Source organism: Apteryx rowi, unplaced genomic scaffold, assembly GCF_003343035.1.
Source record: "Apteryx rowi isolate R43461 unplaced genomic scaffold, aptRow1 scaffold_19, whole genome shotgun sequence".
NCBI classification, from domain to species: domain Eukaryota; kingdom Metazoa; phylum Chordata; class Aves; order Apterygiformes; family Apterygidae; genus Apteryx; species Apteryx rowi.
Window position 1 is genome coordinate 5,296,018 of NW_020448196.1, and position 14,646 is coordinate 5,310,663.

Below are 14,646 nucleotides of genomic sequence, written 5' to 3' on the forward strand. Positions count from 1 at the left end.
TTCTGTTGGTATAGCTGAACTGAAAGTAAGTCCTTATACAAAGGAAATTTTCTTCCTCTCTGGCTTTGCATATGAGTTTAGGTATTCCTGGTAGCCTTGAGGCAATAAGCCTGGAAATCTTCCAGCTTCATAGTATGCTAAACTGAAAACTGCAATGAACTTACAAGCAAATTCGAGCAGGCACATCCTGCAAGTGTCTACAATCCAGCGAGAACACTGTTATATTTCTTTTATGTTGAAAAAGGTAGATATTTTGTAGGGATTGTTCCCTTACTCCTTTTGCCTCGGACTGTGAAAGAAATATAATTATTTCTCAGAAGTAGTGTAGTTATCACAGGTTGCAAACAGTGATTTTTTTTCAATATCTTGATGATAGTGACCAAGTGCAAATTAGAAATTATGCTGATGTCCATCACCTGTCCTCTCTGTACCAGCTGAGGCACAGCTTTTTTTTTGAAAGTCTCAGTTCAGTTCTTTCAGAAAGAATTTGCAAAACTGAAATAAAATTAACTAAAACTTGTCCTCTAGTAAGTTCAGAGACTATTGATTCATTGCGTAGAGAAACCAGTGTATTCTCATACCTTTATGAATAGAGCATTTGGGGCCAGTGCTTGGATCTATGGACAAAGCACTGTAACTTTCATTTTGAGAATAAAGAATTCAAGCTCCTTGCCATAAAATCAGAGAGAGTTAAGAGGAATAATTGTTTCCCCCTAAAGCCGTTTGGGAAAGTGAGAGGTTTAATGGTAGGAGCTGCCTTGGGAATGTACATTCTGAAAAACAGTCATTATTTCCCCAGCACTAAGCAATAAACAAATGATAAAAAAGCCGAGTGTTAGCCACTGGGGAGGCACGTCTTCCGACGGCTTCCATGGACCAAGCAGCCCCACTGTCGCTGAGCAAACCCTCAGGCAGCTGCTGCCCCTTTTGATGTCAAAGCAAACAGCCAATGATTTTGTAGCTCTCCAGCTCAGAACTTACTTTGGTGCTAATTTAAAATTTCTGTTCAGGTTTCTGTTCAGTGGGGGGGGGGCAGCTAACACCCCAGAAATCACTGCTGTGTTTGGCTCTTTTTGGTCCTCTTATAGGGAGATTCAGTAGAGCCCAATGACTGAACTCATCCTGCTGCTTTTCGGAAGGAACAGCCTGACCAGACCRTGATGTGTTATTTTAGAGACAGAAATTTTAAGGTTGTCAGCTTTTCTCCAGGGAAGTTAATGTATCTAATATTTACAYGTGGTAGATTCTACTATACACAAAAGAACATTTGTATCAGGATGTGGCTTTCAAAAAAGGGGGGGTGGGGGGGGGGGAAGGCAATTCTGGATTAATTGGAAAGGTCCAGACCAGCCACATTCCCTCCCAGATGGGTCATTCATTTTTTTGCCTGCTGCTATGTACCATCTGAACTTAATGCCTTCAAAAACATTGTTGAAGTGAGAGAGAGATAGAGGCAAGCTGGCTAAACTTGAACATAGCTCCCAGCCGTTTATGCTTTTGTTATAAGGCTGCTTTCTCTTGTCATGGTAGTTTATAGTTCCTGATTAACTTCTCCTGTTTTATGGTCACCTGCATGAACATTTCTGAAGGTAGTAGGTTGATTAAAATAAAATCTGTCAACATGGAACAGATTCCTAAGTACATGTGAGTGAATGCACAATGAATTCAGGCCCATCACCCAGATCTCCTGATCATTCCCACCTGCTCAGAGAGGTTAGCAAGATCACCAGGGTCTGCATCTCACCACATCCCAGSTGGTTTGAGGATGAGTCACCTGGTTCCAATTAAGCAAAACCAAACTAAGTGAACCTTACCCTTTCAGACCCTCTGAATTTGGGTGAGCTTTTTAAATAACGTCTTTGTTTAAACTTCAATTTCCATCTCTGCCTTTTTGTTGTTGGGAATGACAAAAGAAAAAATAAATCAGATAGGCTATTTTCAAGGCATTTCTAATGATAAAAGCGTAATCTTATAAAGATTCTCATAAGAGTCTACCAGCTCAGTTATTAGGACACAGAAATGCAGAGAGACACCTGAATATTTGGCTTCTTGCCTGTGACAAATCTTCATTGAACCTCAATATTTTCAGACTTTCCCATCCCTATCTTATACAAGTTCTCAGCTCTRTTTGTGCATTGAATCAACTGCACAGGATGAACCTCTAATATTTTGGAAAATGCTTTTGGTTGTTCCTGTATTTTGTTTTGTTTTTACCCAAATACCTACCCAAATATATATATATTAAAAAAAAGTATGCTGGATGAAAATATGAAAGCAGATGTGTAGCAGCTGAAGCCTTTTCCTTTTTTGTTGTGATGTGTTGTGTGATTTGGTGAATGATGATGCATTTGGGTGGAAGCGGCAGTGGAATGGCCCAGTGTAACATCCCCCTGGTCGGAGGCAGCCGGAGCCTCTGTTGTCCAGCTGGATCTTGCCTCCTTGACCTGAACTTGTCATTGCCCTGTTGATTGGCTCATTCCTGCACTGCCTAAAAGCTGGCTTGAATTCTTCACGTGTGGCCTCAAAACCAGGCATGGATTTTACTAAAGRTTGAGACTTGTTTTTTCTCCTCGAAGGGCCTTTCTCAAATTATAGTCATGTTTTTACTACTCAATATGCAAAATAAAAATGGATTTCGTAGAATTTTAGCATTTTCCATGACTGCACAAGTTTATGAAATTCTGAAATTACAGTGGATGGTTGGTGGTGAGGAAGGGACTCTTTCTTGAGGAACTACAGGTTTTTCTGTTTTCCTTAAGTGAATGAAGCACTAACTAGAGATGTTGCATTAAAGGTACTGAAGACTGATAGTTTCTGCCTTTTGCTGTTGAAGGTACAACACCACTAAGGTGTTGTGCAAATGGTATTTTCCAGGAGTTCATCCCACTCTGATCAGGCTTTTGTGTTATCTTGGAGTGTAAATACTGACTTCCAAGAAGCAATGGCAGCACATTAAGTTTTTGGCTGCCAGTCTGATCTTCTAAAATGTTGTCTATTGCTGTTCCTTCAGAGCATTTCTGTGCCAGCAAAGGAAGGAGCCCAGATGAAGGACTGTGGCCAATTCACATCTTACTGTAAATGTAGAGTGAAATTTTATATCTGGTTAGTCTTTTTTTTTTTTTTTCTTTTCCTTTCCTCCATGGTTTAAAGTGTTAATTCTGCCCATTGAAATGTAATTTTATTGAGCAATATGAGCCGGAGACAGAATCTTCACTGCCATCAGAACCCAAATGGTAAATAGGCTCTTTCGTGGGATGTGTTATAACTCAGTTTGAATGTTGAAAGGAAATGGGCCTCCAGGGGCGTCTGGAGCTCTGTTCACTCAAGTTCTAATTAAAGTTTTCCCCTCTCAAGTTTCAGTTTATTTTCCGGGGCTTGTGCTCCATGATGATTATTAACATGTGTCCCATGGCCAGGAAAATCATTATACCCTTCCACACTCCAGTCTTTCGTAGATATCTCCTGCTGCAAACCGAGCCTGAAAGTGCCTCTCTGAAATGATCGGAAGGCTGGGGCACGTAGAAACAAGCCAGAACCCTAAGGCTACCCCGAAATTTTCATGCAGCAAGCTGTTACTTTTTCCAGTACACGTTGATCAGCTGTTGCTGTCCAGTGGAGACRATCCAGTCCAGGATTTCTTCCAGCCTTTTCTTCACGTTTCAAGAGCCCAGGCCAACTCTGGCTTCCTATTCCAGCTCCAGCAGGCTTATCTTTTGGGGGGCAGGAATTGTTAGTACAGTTTATCTTGCTTGCTGCAAGTCCTCCCTCTGCTGAGACATGTACTCTGGTGCCGCGTTCTTTTTTTTTTCTCTCTCTTTTTTATGTTTTCTTCTTGTTGTTGTTTTTCTTTTTAAATGTATAAAGTGAAGAATTCCTCTTCCCCCCTCCCCCTTTCCACTCCAAAGAACCAACCTCCTGTTAATTAAACGCTGGAACTGTTGCTACTTTGCCAGAGGGGGAGAGTGAACCTGTGCCTGCATGTGTGTATGTGTAAAATAGATACAAAAATGTCAATGAACAGCAGGAAAAGTTCTGGGAGACCGTCTTACTACTATCGACTGCTCCGGAGGTCACGACTTCAGAGACAGCGAAGCAGATCCCGGAGCCGGAACAGGCCGCTTAGTAGGGGTAATTGCAACAACAGTTCTGTTTAATTGACAGTGCAAAGACATACATTCTGTTGCTTACAGGTAGCTCGGTTTCTATAGATAATAATGACCAGTGCGAATATTCATGGCTGTACCTGCTCCCTGTGAAGTGTGTATTGAGCTTTACAAAAGGGCAGTTGCTTGTGTCGTGCTGCAGTCATGTAAGGGGAGGGAGGACTGTTTAAGAGCTTAGCTCTGGGAGTCAGGCTTGGGTGCTGTTCCTTACGGTGGTTTTAACATGTTATGTAACTTTAATTAAACCAGTCTTTTCAGTTATCCATAGCTCTTTTTTTTCTACTGGTATAATTAAGGTAACAGTACTCTTCTAGGTAACTGAGATGTTTGGAGGCCTAATTGATAATTATACAGATTTGAAAATCCTTCATTAGGAAACGGTATCTATATGCAAAGATGCATTGCTAGAATTTGCTCATCTTCATGAGCTAAGTGTTGCCTGGCGTTTCTGCATTGTGCAGCTGAGTACAGTTTAGGGACAGAATTTTCAAAAGAGCCTAAAGATAGTGCTCCCGAGCATTATGAAAACCTATGGGACTTGTATTCCCAAATCACTTTGCGCTTTTAAAAATCTTGCTCTGAAAGGGCCTGTTTGTCCTCGGCAGCAGAAGTTAGGTCCACAGGGTAATGTTTCTTTAGGGCATAGTCACTCATGYAGTCCATTTATTCTGCTTGAGGCAGCTACTGACCCAGTTGCATTTTTAAAAATAAGCCATTTTGACTTTCTCTTGTAGTGTGAAATAAATGTTTATTGGTGCTTATGCCTATCGTTAAAGCAGTCAAAGAAGCGGGTGTGTTTGAGTCATTTTGCTGTTGGAATATCTATTTGGACAGGGGAGAGAGTTGTGTTTGGCCTCCGTTGTGACAAGCCAGTCATATTTATGTTGTCTTGAACTTCTTGGTGGGTATTAATCAAAGCCATTAATTAAAAAGATTTTTCTTGTCATTGTGTGAATAAAAAGCCATAATCAAAAGCACAATCCCAATACCACATCCTCTGTTGGGTGCTTGTGCAAATCCAGACTTATACTTGTCTCATTAAGTTAATTCAAATTTACCCAGCAGATTTTAGAGTAGAGTCTAGCTCTACAAGATTTAGCATTGTGCAATGTCCTCTCTTCCTTTCCTGACATTTAGTACATTTTTCAGGATTTTGAATCATTACTGAGAAAACAATAGGAAGCTAAATCAGGCCCTGAGCTTCATCTTTTCCTTTAAGCAGACAGTGTTTTTCTTTCCATGTTTTTCTTTCTGTTTTGCCTGTCAGAGAGGAATGTTTGTAGACTCAGAAGCATGTAACAGCTCCTTTTCCCCATTTATTTGTATACTATTCAAAACCAAAATGTTTTACTGTCACTTCAGTTACTGTGACAAATGAAATGTGTTAGTTTCTGTAAGTAACCCAGTATGAACTTATCGGCATCGTTTGTCATGAACGCAAGGAATATGCAGGCAGATTTAATTGAAATGGAAATCAGTCCTAATGTTTGTAAGAAATTGGATCTGAACCAACTGAAATCGTCTTGCTGTTGATCTCTTTCTCACTATTTTGTGTTTGTCACAGTTTGTTTCTGGGATTCCTGCCTGCTAGAAGGATCATAATACTCAGCACTAGTTTAGCTCTTCTCATCTGTAGATCTTGAACTAATTTGCAAATCTGGATAAGAATTTTCTCTTCATTTTCTACATGCTTTTGTAACAGTTGCAGAAAGCAAGTTGCAGAATGGTGGCGTCTTACAGCAAGGTCGGTCATGCAGTAGGTCAGTGGCAGGAGTCAGTCTAGAGTCACTACCTGTCACTGTAGTGTCCTGGCTGCCAGTCTGGAAGGAGTGAGAAAAATGCTAGAATAGAACAAAAGTTCACTGGAAGGTTAATGAACAGAAAACTTTAGGGGTGTAGGAGCTGTGCAGAGGGCAAAGATCAGAATGTAGTTCTCGACTTTCTGGTTTTGGCCTAATGTTAACTTTGAAAACCTACGAGGCTGGATGAAGGCAGGAACTGAGGGTCACCTTCTCAAATACTGATTTGCAGTGTGATTTGCTATCTTTAGCTAAGATGCACGAAGATCAGATGTCCTTAGTGGGAGGTTACCATAAATTCATGAGTACTGGAGTTATTTCACAGCAATTAGCAGTGGTCTGTTTTGCCAGTTCTGTGTTTGCGGGACATTCCTTTGGCAACTTTGTACTGTCTCTCCAGATCCTTTGCCAAGATCCCTGCAGTGCCTGGGTAGCCCTGTGGCCCTATCTGGAGGAGCCACCGTGATACCTGCAGATTGAGCTCTTCCAAAGTGCATCACTTGAGCAGTATGCTTTTGGACAGGGAACTTGCTGAGGACCAACCAGTTGCTACACATTTACTGGGGAGGAGGAAGTCTCTGCTGGCACAAAACTCCTTCCCATCTGGAATCATTCACTATTGCCTGTGTTGCATCGATCCTGGATGATAAATCCCTGATGCTGGAGCTGACAGTGGAGCACCCATGAGATGCAGGTGCTGCCATCTGCTGCCAGCATGGCTCTTCTTTCAAAAAGCTGTAACATGCTTGTTTTGCTGTGAGTTGAAGGACCTCTTTCAGCCCACTTAGTCTATATTAGTTGGTCTGTTTGAATGAGGAGAAGGTGGTGTTTAGAGACATATTTATATTCTGCCACCTCCCATTCTCAACCCCGTGAGGGGGGTAACGCCAGCTGTCYGTGCCTCCCATTCCCTTGAGCCTTGCTACACGAATGCTGCCTACTTGTCATTYGCGGGTACGGTGTGCAGCCTGCCAGAGCAGCACCAGCGAAAGCCGTGCTGGGGATTATAGCTTGCACAGCTGAATCAGAGTCAGAGGTGGTGGCTAGTATAGCTAAGACCTAGTTTGGGAAATTGGTCTAGCTTCCTGAGGTACAAAGAAAGAAGTGACCACTCCCTCAGGAAAACTCTGCTGTAATGTATTTTAGATAGGCAAAGTGAGCAAAGTTTGCATTTTCTATGTAAATATCTGAGGAATATAGGGGATTGCTTTCTGTTGGGACTCCAGACACAGACAATCTGATGTAGCACAAATTGATAGGACTTTCATCTGTTTGTTGTGACAGCCAACTTTTATGCACCTCTGGCAGAGTATAGCATGTGAGAGCATGTGATCTCTTGCAGTTTCCACCAACTTCAGCAAAAGATGCTGTGGCTGRGGCCTGATGTGGCATCCTTAATTTGGTCTCTGCAAAGAATAACTCCTCTGCAAAGGCTATAAAGGACAGAGAATAACTGTTTAGCTTGGCCCAAGTAAAGGAGGAGTATGGTGTTATGTAATAGAAAATATTTTCTGATAGTCAGGTTGAATTTTCCAAAGATGTTAGGAATCTGATTTGTGAAATACTCTCAGAGAGCTGGAAGTTAAGTTGCTTGGAACAGTTCAGATTCGGTTAGATTAAACGCTGTGCCAGGAGTAGTCCTGCACTGGGCCAGGCGATGAATTTGATAGGATCCAATTAATCATTTCACTGCTGTGCTGCCTCCCAGGACCAGCAGCAGTACCTCTCTTCTTCCTTCTTATTAAGAGAAAGCTGAAAACCACTGCACTTGTCACTTGAGGAATTGCACCTACTTTGCTCCTGTTAGCCTTTTCTCACAGGTATGTGTATATGCTGCCGGCACGTGTCCCCTCGCAGCATAGCACGTGACTGCTGAGAGCATAGGCGCTAGCAGGTCAGGTTGGGCTGTGCCTGAGGTTAAAGCCTGGAGTGTCATTTCCCTGCTTCAGGCAACATATGTCCATTAACCCTTAGTGAGGCTGGGTCATAGCAAAGCTGACTGCTGGCTGCAGGCAGGAGCCGGCAGGTTGTGGAACAGTGTTTTCCCAGAATGAGCAGTTCCTGTATTTGCTATATTTAATTACTTTAAGGAATTCGCGTTAACCCTAGCTTTTGCAGGCTCAATGGTGTTTTGGATCCCAGCTTCTCTTAAGGATAAGGATGACTCCCGGGTAAATCCTTGATGGAGTATAGTGTGTTTTATCAGAGGTTCAGAATAAACACAGAATAGTATGCTGAGAAGAATGSTGGCTGAGCCCAGCCTTTTACAAATGCAGCATTATCATTTACATCTGAGCTAAGCATATCCTCGGTGTTAGTCCACTGACTCCCATTAAGTTGGTCCTGTGTGCATCTCCCCCATAAAGCGCTGCTGCACTGGAAGGTTGGCACCTCTCTGCATTTGCTCTAAACCACTTGGCAGCAATCTCAGATAACCCAGCCTCAAACCCCACTTGCCTCATGGAACTGTTTGCCACCCATGGCACAAGGGCAAGGCACTCTTTGCTTTTCAGTTTGTCTCCTGGAAGAAAGTTGCTTTTAATTAAGTGTTTTGAGTATACTAGGGTTGTGATCCTGTGGACTGAGGAATTCACATTCTCGATTAGTCCCAGAGGTGAATATTTTAGAAGTACACTAGCAATTGTATTTCCCTTTCTGTCAAGCTAGCGCCTTGTCTCAAGCCTCGAGCCTTGTTAGTTACTTTTTACTTTAACTTGTTTTACTTTTACTAGGCCTGTCTCCAGAAATATGAATGGCTCTGAATGGCTCARAATCTGCTTCCCAGATGAGACTGTGTTTTGACACGCGATGGTATCCTCTATCGTTGGAGTTTAGAGTTCTGCAGTTCGCCCTGGTGCTCATAACGAGTTCATCACGTTTTGGTATTTTCAGCAATCTGTCCTTTTGAGAGGCCCAGGGTTAGAACAGTTGAAGAACAGTAAAACTGGTGGGGAGAGCAAATCAGGCCAGAATAGAAAGGCATACTACCAGGAGGCTYGTGTGATCATGCCTGCAGTGTGCTTAAATTAGTGCTGTTTGATGGTGGATAAACGAGACAGGTTTCCTCCTGCTGTTCATCTTTGTTAGAATGATGAGAGTGTCTGAAATCTCCTGGCTCTGTTTACCACAGGGATTTGGGACCTGCTGCAGGTACATTAGTTAGCTAAAAAGAAAACCTGCAGAAATTCCTATCTCTTCCTTGGACCATCTGTTCAGCTCAGAGATGTGTGTAAATATATGGGGAATCAGGGCTATAATTATGATTACTACCAGGTGATCCGGCTAATGTAGGGGAAGATTCTTGGGAGGTTGAGAGGGTAGAAGGAAAATTCTCTATAAAAGCACCTGCTTCTGCCTGAAGCACTTTGGTCTCTGGCTTTCTTCATAACATCTCTGCTTTTATTTAATTAGGACCATAATGAAGGAACAGGTGTCAGTGGCAAGGGTTCTGAAAATTCAGTTTTCCCATAGGAACTACTCATGGGTGCTCGATTCACAGTTCTGTATCTGAGCCTGCATTTAATGCCAGAATTCAGCTGCTTTATTAGTCGTGAAGAATATAGTCTATGTGCTCCCAAATCTCAGAAATTACTCTGAGTACAATTTTTTAATATAATTTACAAGTAAATTGGTTAATTACTGTATCATTTAATTAAAAATTGGATCCTTTGACATGTTTTGCTTCCTAGTAAGAAAACTTTTTGTCCCAATGTGCAACACAATGGCATAGATACAGGCAAGCTTCCTTTGTAGCTAAACCATAGAGAAACTTCATGCATTTTTCCCTCATGTTTTCCTAACTGAAAATGTATTTTACGGCATATTAGTGTATTCTACAAAAAGGAGATGCCATGGAAAGAGGAAAGTTCTGCATCCCTTATTGTTCTCATTTGGTATAAGTGATTTTTTGCCTGTGATTAACCAGCTCTCCTAAAACAACCTCCTGTCACCCACTTTTCTCAGTGGGACTGAGGCTGGAGGCTGCTTAAATTCTTAGTAAGAAGAATTGGAAATAGTGGTTTGAACCAAACACATCTTTGGCTTCAGTTCTTTCTCCTGTAAAACTCTGTAGGCAATCAGCTGGCATCAAAGCTCTAGGAATTTTAGAACATTTTGAGTTCCTGATCTTAGAGGTTTAGTGTTCCTGATACTGCTGCCTGTGTCAGCTCCCTGGACATAAATGTCTTGCTCTAGTTCTGTTTRTCACAGATGCTTTTCAAGGCATTCCAATAAAAGGATTTTTATTAAATAGGCTTTCTTCTTCTTTTCCTTTGATGACTGCTGTGAAGAGAAGACTGACTGATCTTCAGCAAASCCCAGTATTTTAATACACCAAACAGTGAGAGCTTGGAGGCTAAGGTCAGACTCTGTTTTTTCTCAGCACAGGCTATTCAAAAATACATATATACCTTTTAAGTGATATATGAGAGATCAACTTATACCCAAATAGCCAGTACCTTAGAGGTTAAGACACTTGCTTGAGAGGAGGAGAGCAGAGACTTGAAAATTGTCCCAGCATGTAACAGAATGACATAACATCAAAGGAAGTTTTATTATATCTAAAGCTACCTGAAATTCCATACATTCCTCTCTAAACTTTCCCAGCTAAAAAATTATTTTGCAGCATGTTAGCAAGAAGTGATCTACAACAAGAAATGCCATGTGGAACTTCTCCCTTTCCGCCTCTGGGACTCCGTCCTATAGCCCAGGGCAGTGCCCTAGACGCTGTTTTATTACATGTTGTGGGGTGGAGGGATATTGCTCTCATTTTGATTAGAAATTTTGTCCTTACTGAAAATTCCCCCTAAGCTCCATCGTTAGGCCTGATCCAGGGATCTGTAAATAAATAATTCACATAAAATGTATAAACAATACTTGGTTCTTTTYGTGACCTGCAGTTAGTTTTTCCCTGAATTGCACTTAATTGCAGACCTTCCAGACTGTTAAAATCATGTCTTTCAATGTATGTCTTTTACCTACACTTGCTCTAAATTAAGTTTAGCTTAGATAGTACTAGCTATGACAAGGTCTGGGTATCAGAATACCTGTGTCATATCTGAATCTAGCTTTACTGATAAATCGGTATTGGCCAGACTTTATTGCCAGAATCAACTAATAAATGAATAAATAGGCAAATAAGTAATTTGACATGTGCTGTCCAAACAGAGCACCTCCCTGCACTTACAGTGACCTCTTTTTCTTGCATGCAAAACCAGTATGTGCTTCTGAGCCTTGATTTTTCTTTCTGTGGTCGCTATATTTAACAAATTAAATAGTCATTGTGAATACAGTACCACTATCAGAACCCCATTTATACACCTGCCTAGAAAGAGTGCGCGTTACTACATGTTAACCTCCTCTTTCACACTCGCATCCTTTACTCGGTTGTTGTGCTCATCTTTTTGACTGTGTCTAGAATTTTATGTCATAAATTTGTTGAAAGGGACCATGTCTCTGTGACAAACATCTAGCAGCTTTTTAATGGCCTCTGGGACTGAAGAACATGATTTTTTATTAAAAGAAACTGATTCTATATGAGCATATAGGAGTTTGAAATACACAGTGTTACCCTGGCAAATACAAATGTGCCTGAGTGTTGCATGTATTTATTTTGGCAGGCAGAAATCTGACTAAAATATTCCTGTTTCACTGTTATCCTCTGACTCATATCCTACCAAATTTGACAAGACAAGGAATGATTTTGCCTTTTCAGCACATCTTTCTGTGCCAGTGGTTGACACTGAATGAGGTATGGTGGGTAGGAAGCCAAGTCCGGCAAGAAGGATGAGCATAGTAAGATACCACTGGTCAATCTGCCTGCTTTGTTCTTTCACACTCCGAAGTAGTGCTAAGCAGGGTAGCTGGAGTGCCCTGATTTTTCAAGACATCTATCAAATCTATTGGAGAGAAAGAGTCTTCTTGTAGTTTTGCTGAGATTTCTAGTAAACAACCAACTTTGGCCCTGACAGGCCAAAATCAGATGACTGCTTGTGTAGATGCTGCAATTATTCACGAAAATAAAACTCTAAAATGAGGAGAGCAGAAATGTGCTCCGTTTTGAGTACAGGTGCATTCTTGCAGTTCTTACAAACCTCAGCACATAGTGCTTAACATTGACTTCACCAGAAGAGTCCTCATGGCAGGGGTAGGAATACTGCTGCTGGGAGGTGTAATCTCCATGGGCCAAGACCTGAGGCTACGCTGAGTCAGTGACTGTATCTTGAAACTCCAGCGAGGGCTGCGTTGCTCGGCCATCTTTCAGTCACAGGCCATTGGCAGGCAGCACTAAAATCATATTCAAACTTAGAATCAGTCTTACCATTCTTAATTTGTGTTTTTAATTTGCCAGATTTCATTTCATTTCATTTTCCCTTTTAAGTTATTCACCTTAGTAGCCAATAAATAGAATTGCATTATATTCTGGGTAGCCAAAGGAGAACATGTCAAACACTTTGCCTGTAAGGCTCTGTAAGCCTGATTTATTTAAAGAGTTCAAATCCTGTGCTGTAAAATATTTATTATTTTTCTAAAAAACATGGCATAAACACTTTTTTTCATTTAAGGGTTGGGAGTAGGGGAGTGGAGAGTCCAGTTACCAACATTAGTGATTTTTTTTTTCCAAAGGTGGTGTCTTTTAAGTGTCAGGAAGAGGAGACCTTCCTGCTCAGCAGTTTTTAATGATCTTTGCTTTGTTTTTCCAAGTCTTTTTTGTGGCATTTTCTATTAGAACTCTTTCCTTGTGGTGCTTCATTGAAATTTTAACAGCATGGCTGACAGATGCCTATAGAAAGATCTGCAGAATTTTTTAAGCTGTACTGTTTGTAAGAAATATTCACTGGCAGCACTGCTATTTTTAGCTTTAGTGTTCAACAGAGACTTTGCCATTTTTGTTCAATGCTTAATTGTCTAATAAAAATCTACACTCAATAACTTAGGAAACAGTGCATGATGGAGGAATTCTTGCCTGTGAATTGTTTTGATAGGAAAACAATGTATGCAGAAATCTGAGTGTCCCTTTGATGAACAAAAATCGGAGTCAGTTTATTGTCTCCGGACGGTTAGATGGCCCCTTCAGGAGGAGCGTGGCGGCAGCGCTGCATAACCCTGCTGTTCTGCTGCTGCTGTCCCCAAGCCCTGTCTAGCATGCCTTGAGCTCCTTTGGCCTTTACGGACAGTGCTGCTGAATGCAAYGCTGACCTACAGCATCTCCTTTAGAAGTGTGTCAGAAATGTAGAAACATCAAAATTTAGCATGTATTTTCTGTCATAAGTGTATCAATTCCTGCTGGATTAAAAATGAGTTAAATTTTAAGAATTTCCCAGTAGGAGCTGTTGTAAACACCAGAGTGAATCTCCAAGGAGCACTTGCCCTTCTGGTAGTTGCATAGAAAGTTAGAAAACCACATGCAGTAAACAAGATTTACAAATATCCCATAGCGTCTTGTCTCATTAGTAGTGGAAGCAGTAGTCTGTATTTCCAAAGACACTGATTTCCTGATCAGTCATGTTGTGTGTAACCACTGGTCAGTGCTGCCACTTAGTGACTGAAGCCGCATGGCAGTTAAAGCATAAAATTGTGCTCAACTTGCAATGTTGAAAAGCTATGGGGGAGGTTTTGGAGGACATTTGGGTTTTGGGGGACCAGTCATTTTACTTGCTTTTGACAGGCTGAGTTGCACCTTCGTTCTCTTTATTTACTTTTCTCGCTCCCTGTTTTGAGGCATTTGTATGTTCCTCCTTGTTTGCTCTTTGCTCAGTGTTAAATTTAAAGAGGAAGGTCACAAAGGGGTGATTTAAGACTCGTTGGACATGAACTTTTTATGGTGAGATGCTAAATAGGAGTGGGGGGAAAAGAGGGGAAGGAAGAGGAAGACAGGAGAACTCTGGGGAGTAACCTGGGATATGGGAGAAAGTTTATGCAGGGCGGCACAGGCACCTCGTTTCAGCGTCAGCTGCCGTGGATGTGTGTGGGCTGAGGCAGGGATAGTGAGGTTTGCAAGTCAGATTAGCAGCATGAGAAGAGCAGATTTGGGTAAAGAATCCAGAACCTTGATGAAATGGGTCAGCTAGGAAGGAGTATGTGTCTGCTGACACCGTCAGTGTGGATTACATGTCCACTGTGGTGTTCGTGGCACTATCCCGAAACAGTAAACCTCTTCTGAATATCTTCACATGTAATCAAAACTCTGGCTTATAATAAATCTTTGATTTTTTTTTAGCATGTTTTATAAGAATTGCAAATACTTTATGGACATGAAAAAATTCTTAAGCAGATGCATTCTCCTTTAACCAGCAGGAAGTCCCATGAATGGTCAGTGATGGCATAAACTCCAGTAACTGTGTTCTTCTCTAAGACTGTCATTTTGCCCCAAGACAGGAGAAGAACTCGTGAGTTTTGACTCATAGGATCTTTCTCTAAAATCTTGACCCCAGTCCCATACACAGTGGTGATGTGGCAGCCATAGCTGCAAGTCCCATGATCCCAGAAGCCACATCTTTAAGACATAATTAAATATAGCAACAGTCTTGATAAAAAAAAAATTGTGAGAGTTGCCAATACTGCTTAGGAGTAACTCAGGTAATTACTACCTGAGGCATAGCCCATGGAGTGCTGCGACAGAAGTTTGGGGATTCTGTCGGCACAGCAGAAGACATCAGACGTGCCGGCAGYGGACCGCTCAGTGA

General features: G+C 41.5%; 1 protein-coding gene across 1 annotated transcript in view; it reads left to right on the forward strand.

The window, feature by feature from the left end:
• The first annotated feature begins 3,985 nt into the window (after nucleotides 1–3,985).
• Nucleotides 3,986–14,646, forward strand: part of DAB2IP (DAB2 interacting protein) — a 182,298-nt gene continuing 171,637 nt past the window's right edge. The window contains exon 1 of the mRNA XM_026062195.1: nucleotides 3,986–4,128. Within this exon, the coding sequence (XP_025917980.1) occupies nucleotides 3,987–4,128 (142 nt within the window). The 5' untranslated portion in view covers nucleotide 3,986. The remainder of the gene's footprint in view (nucleotides 4,129–14,646) is intronic.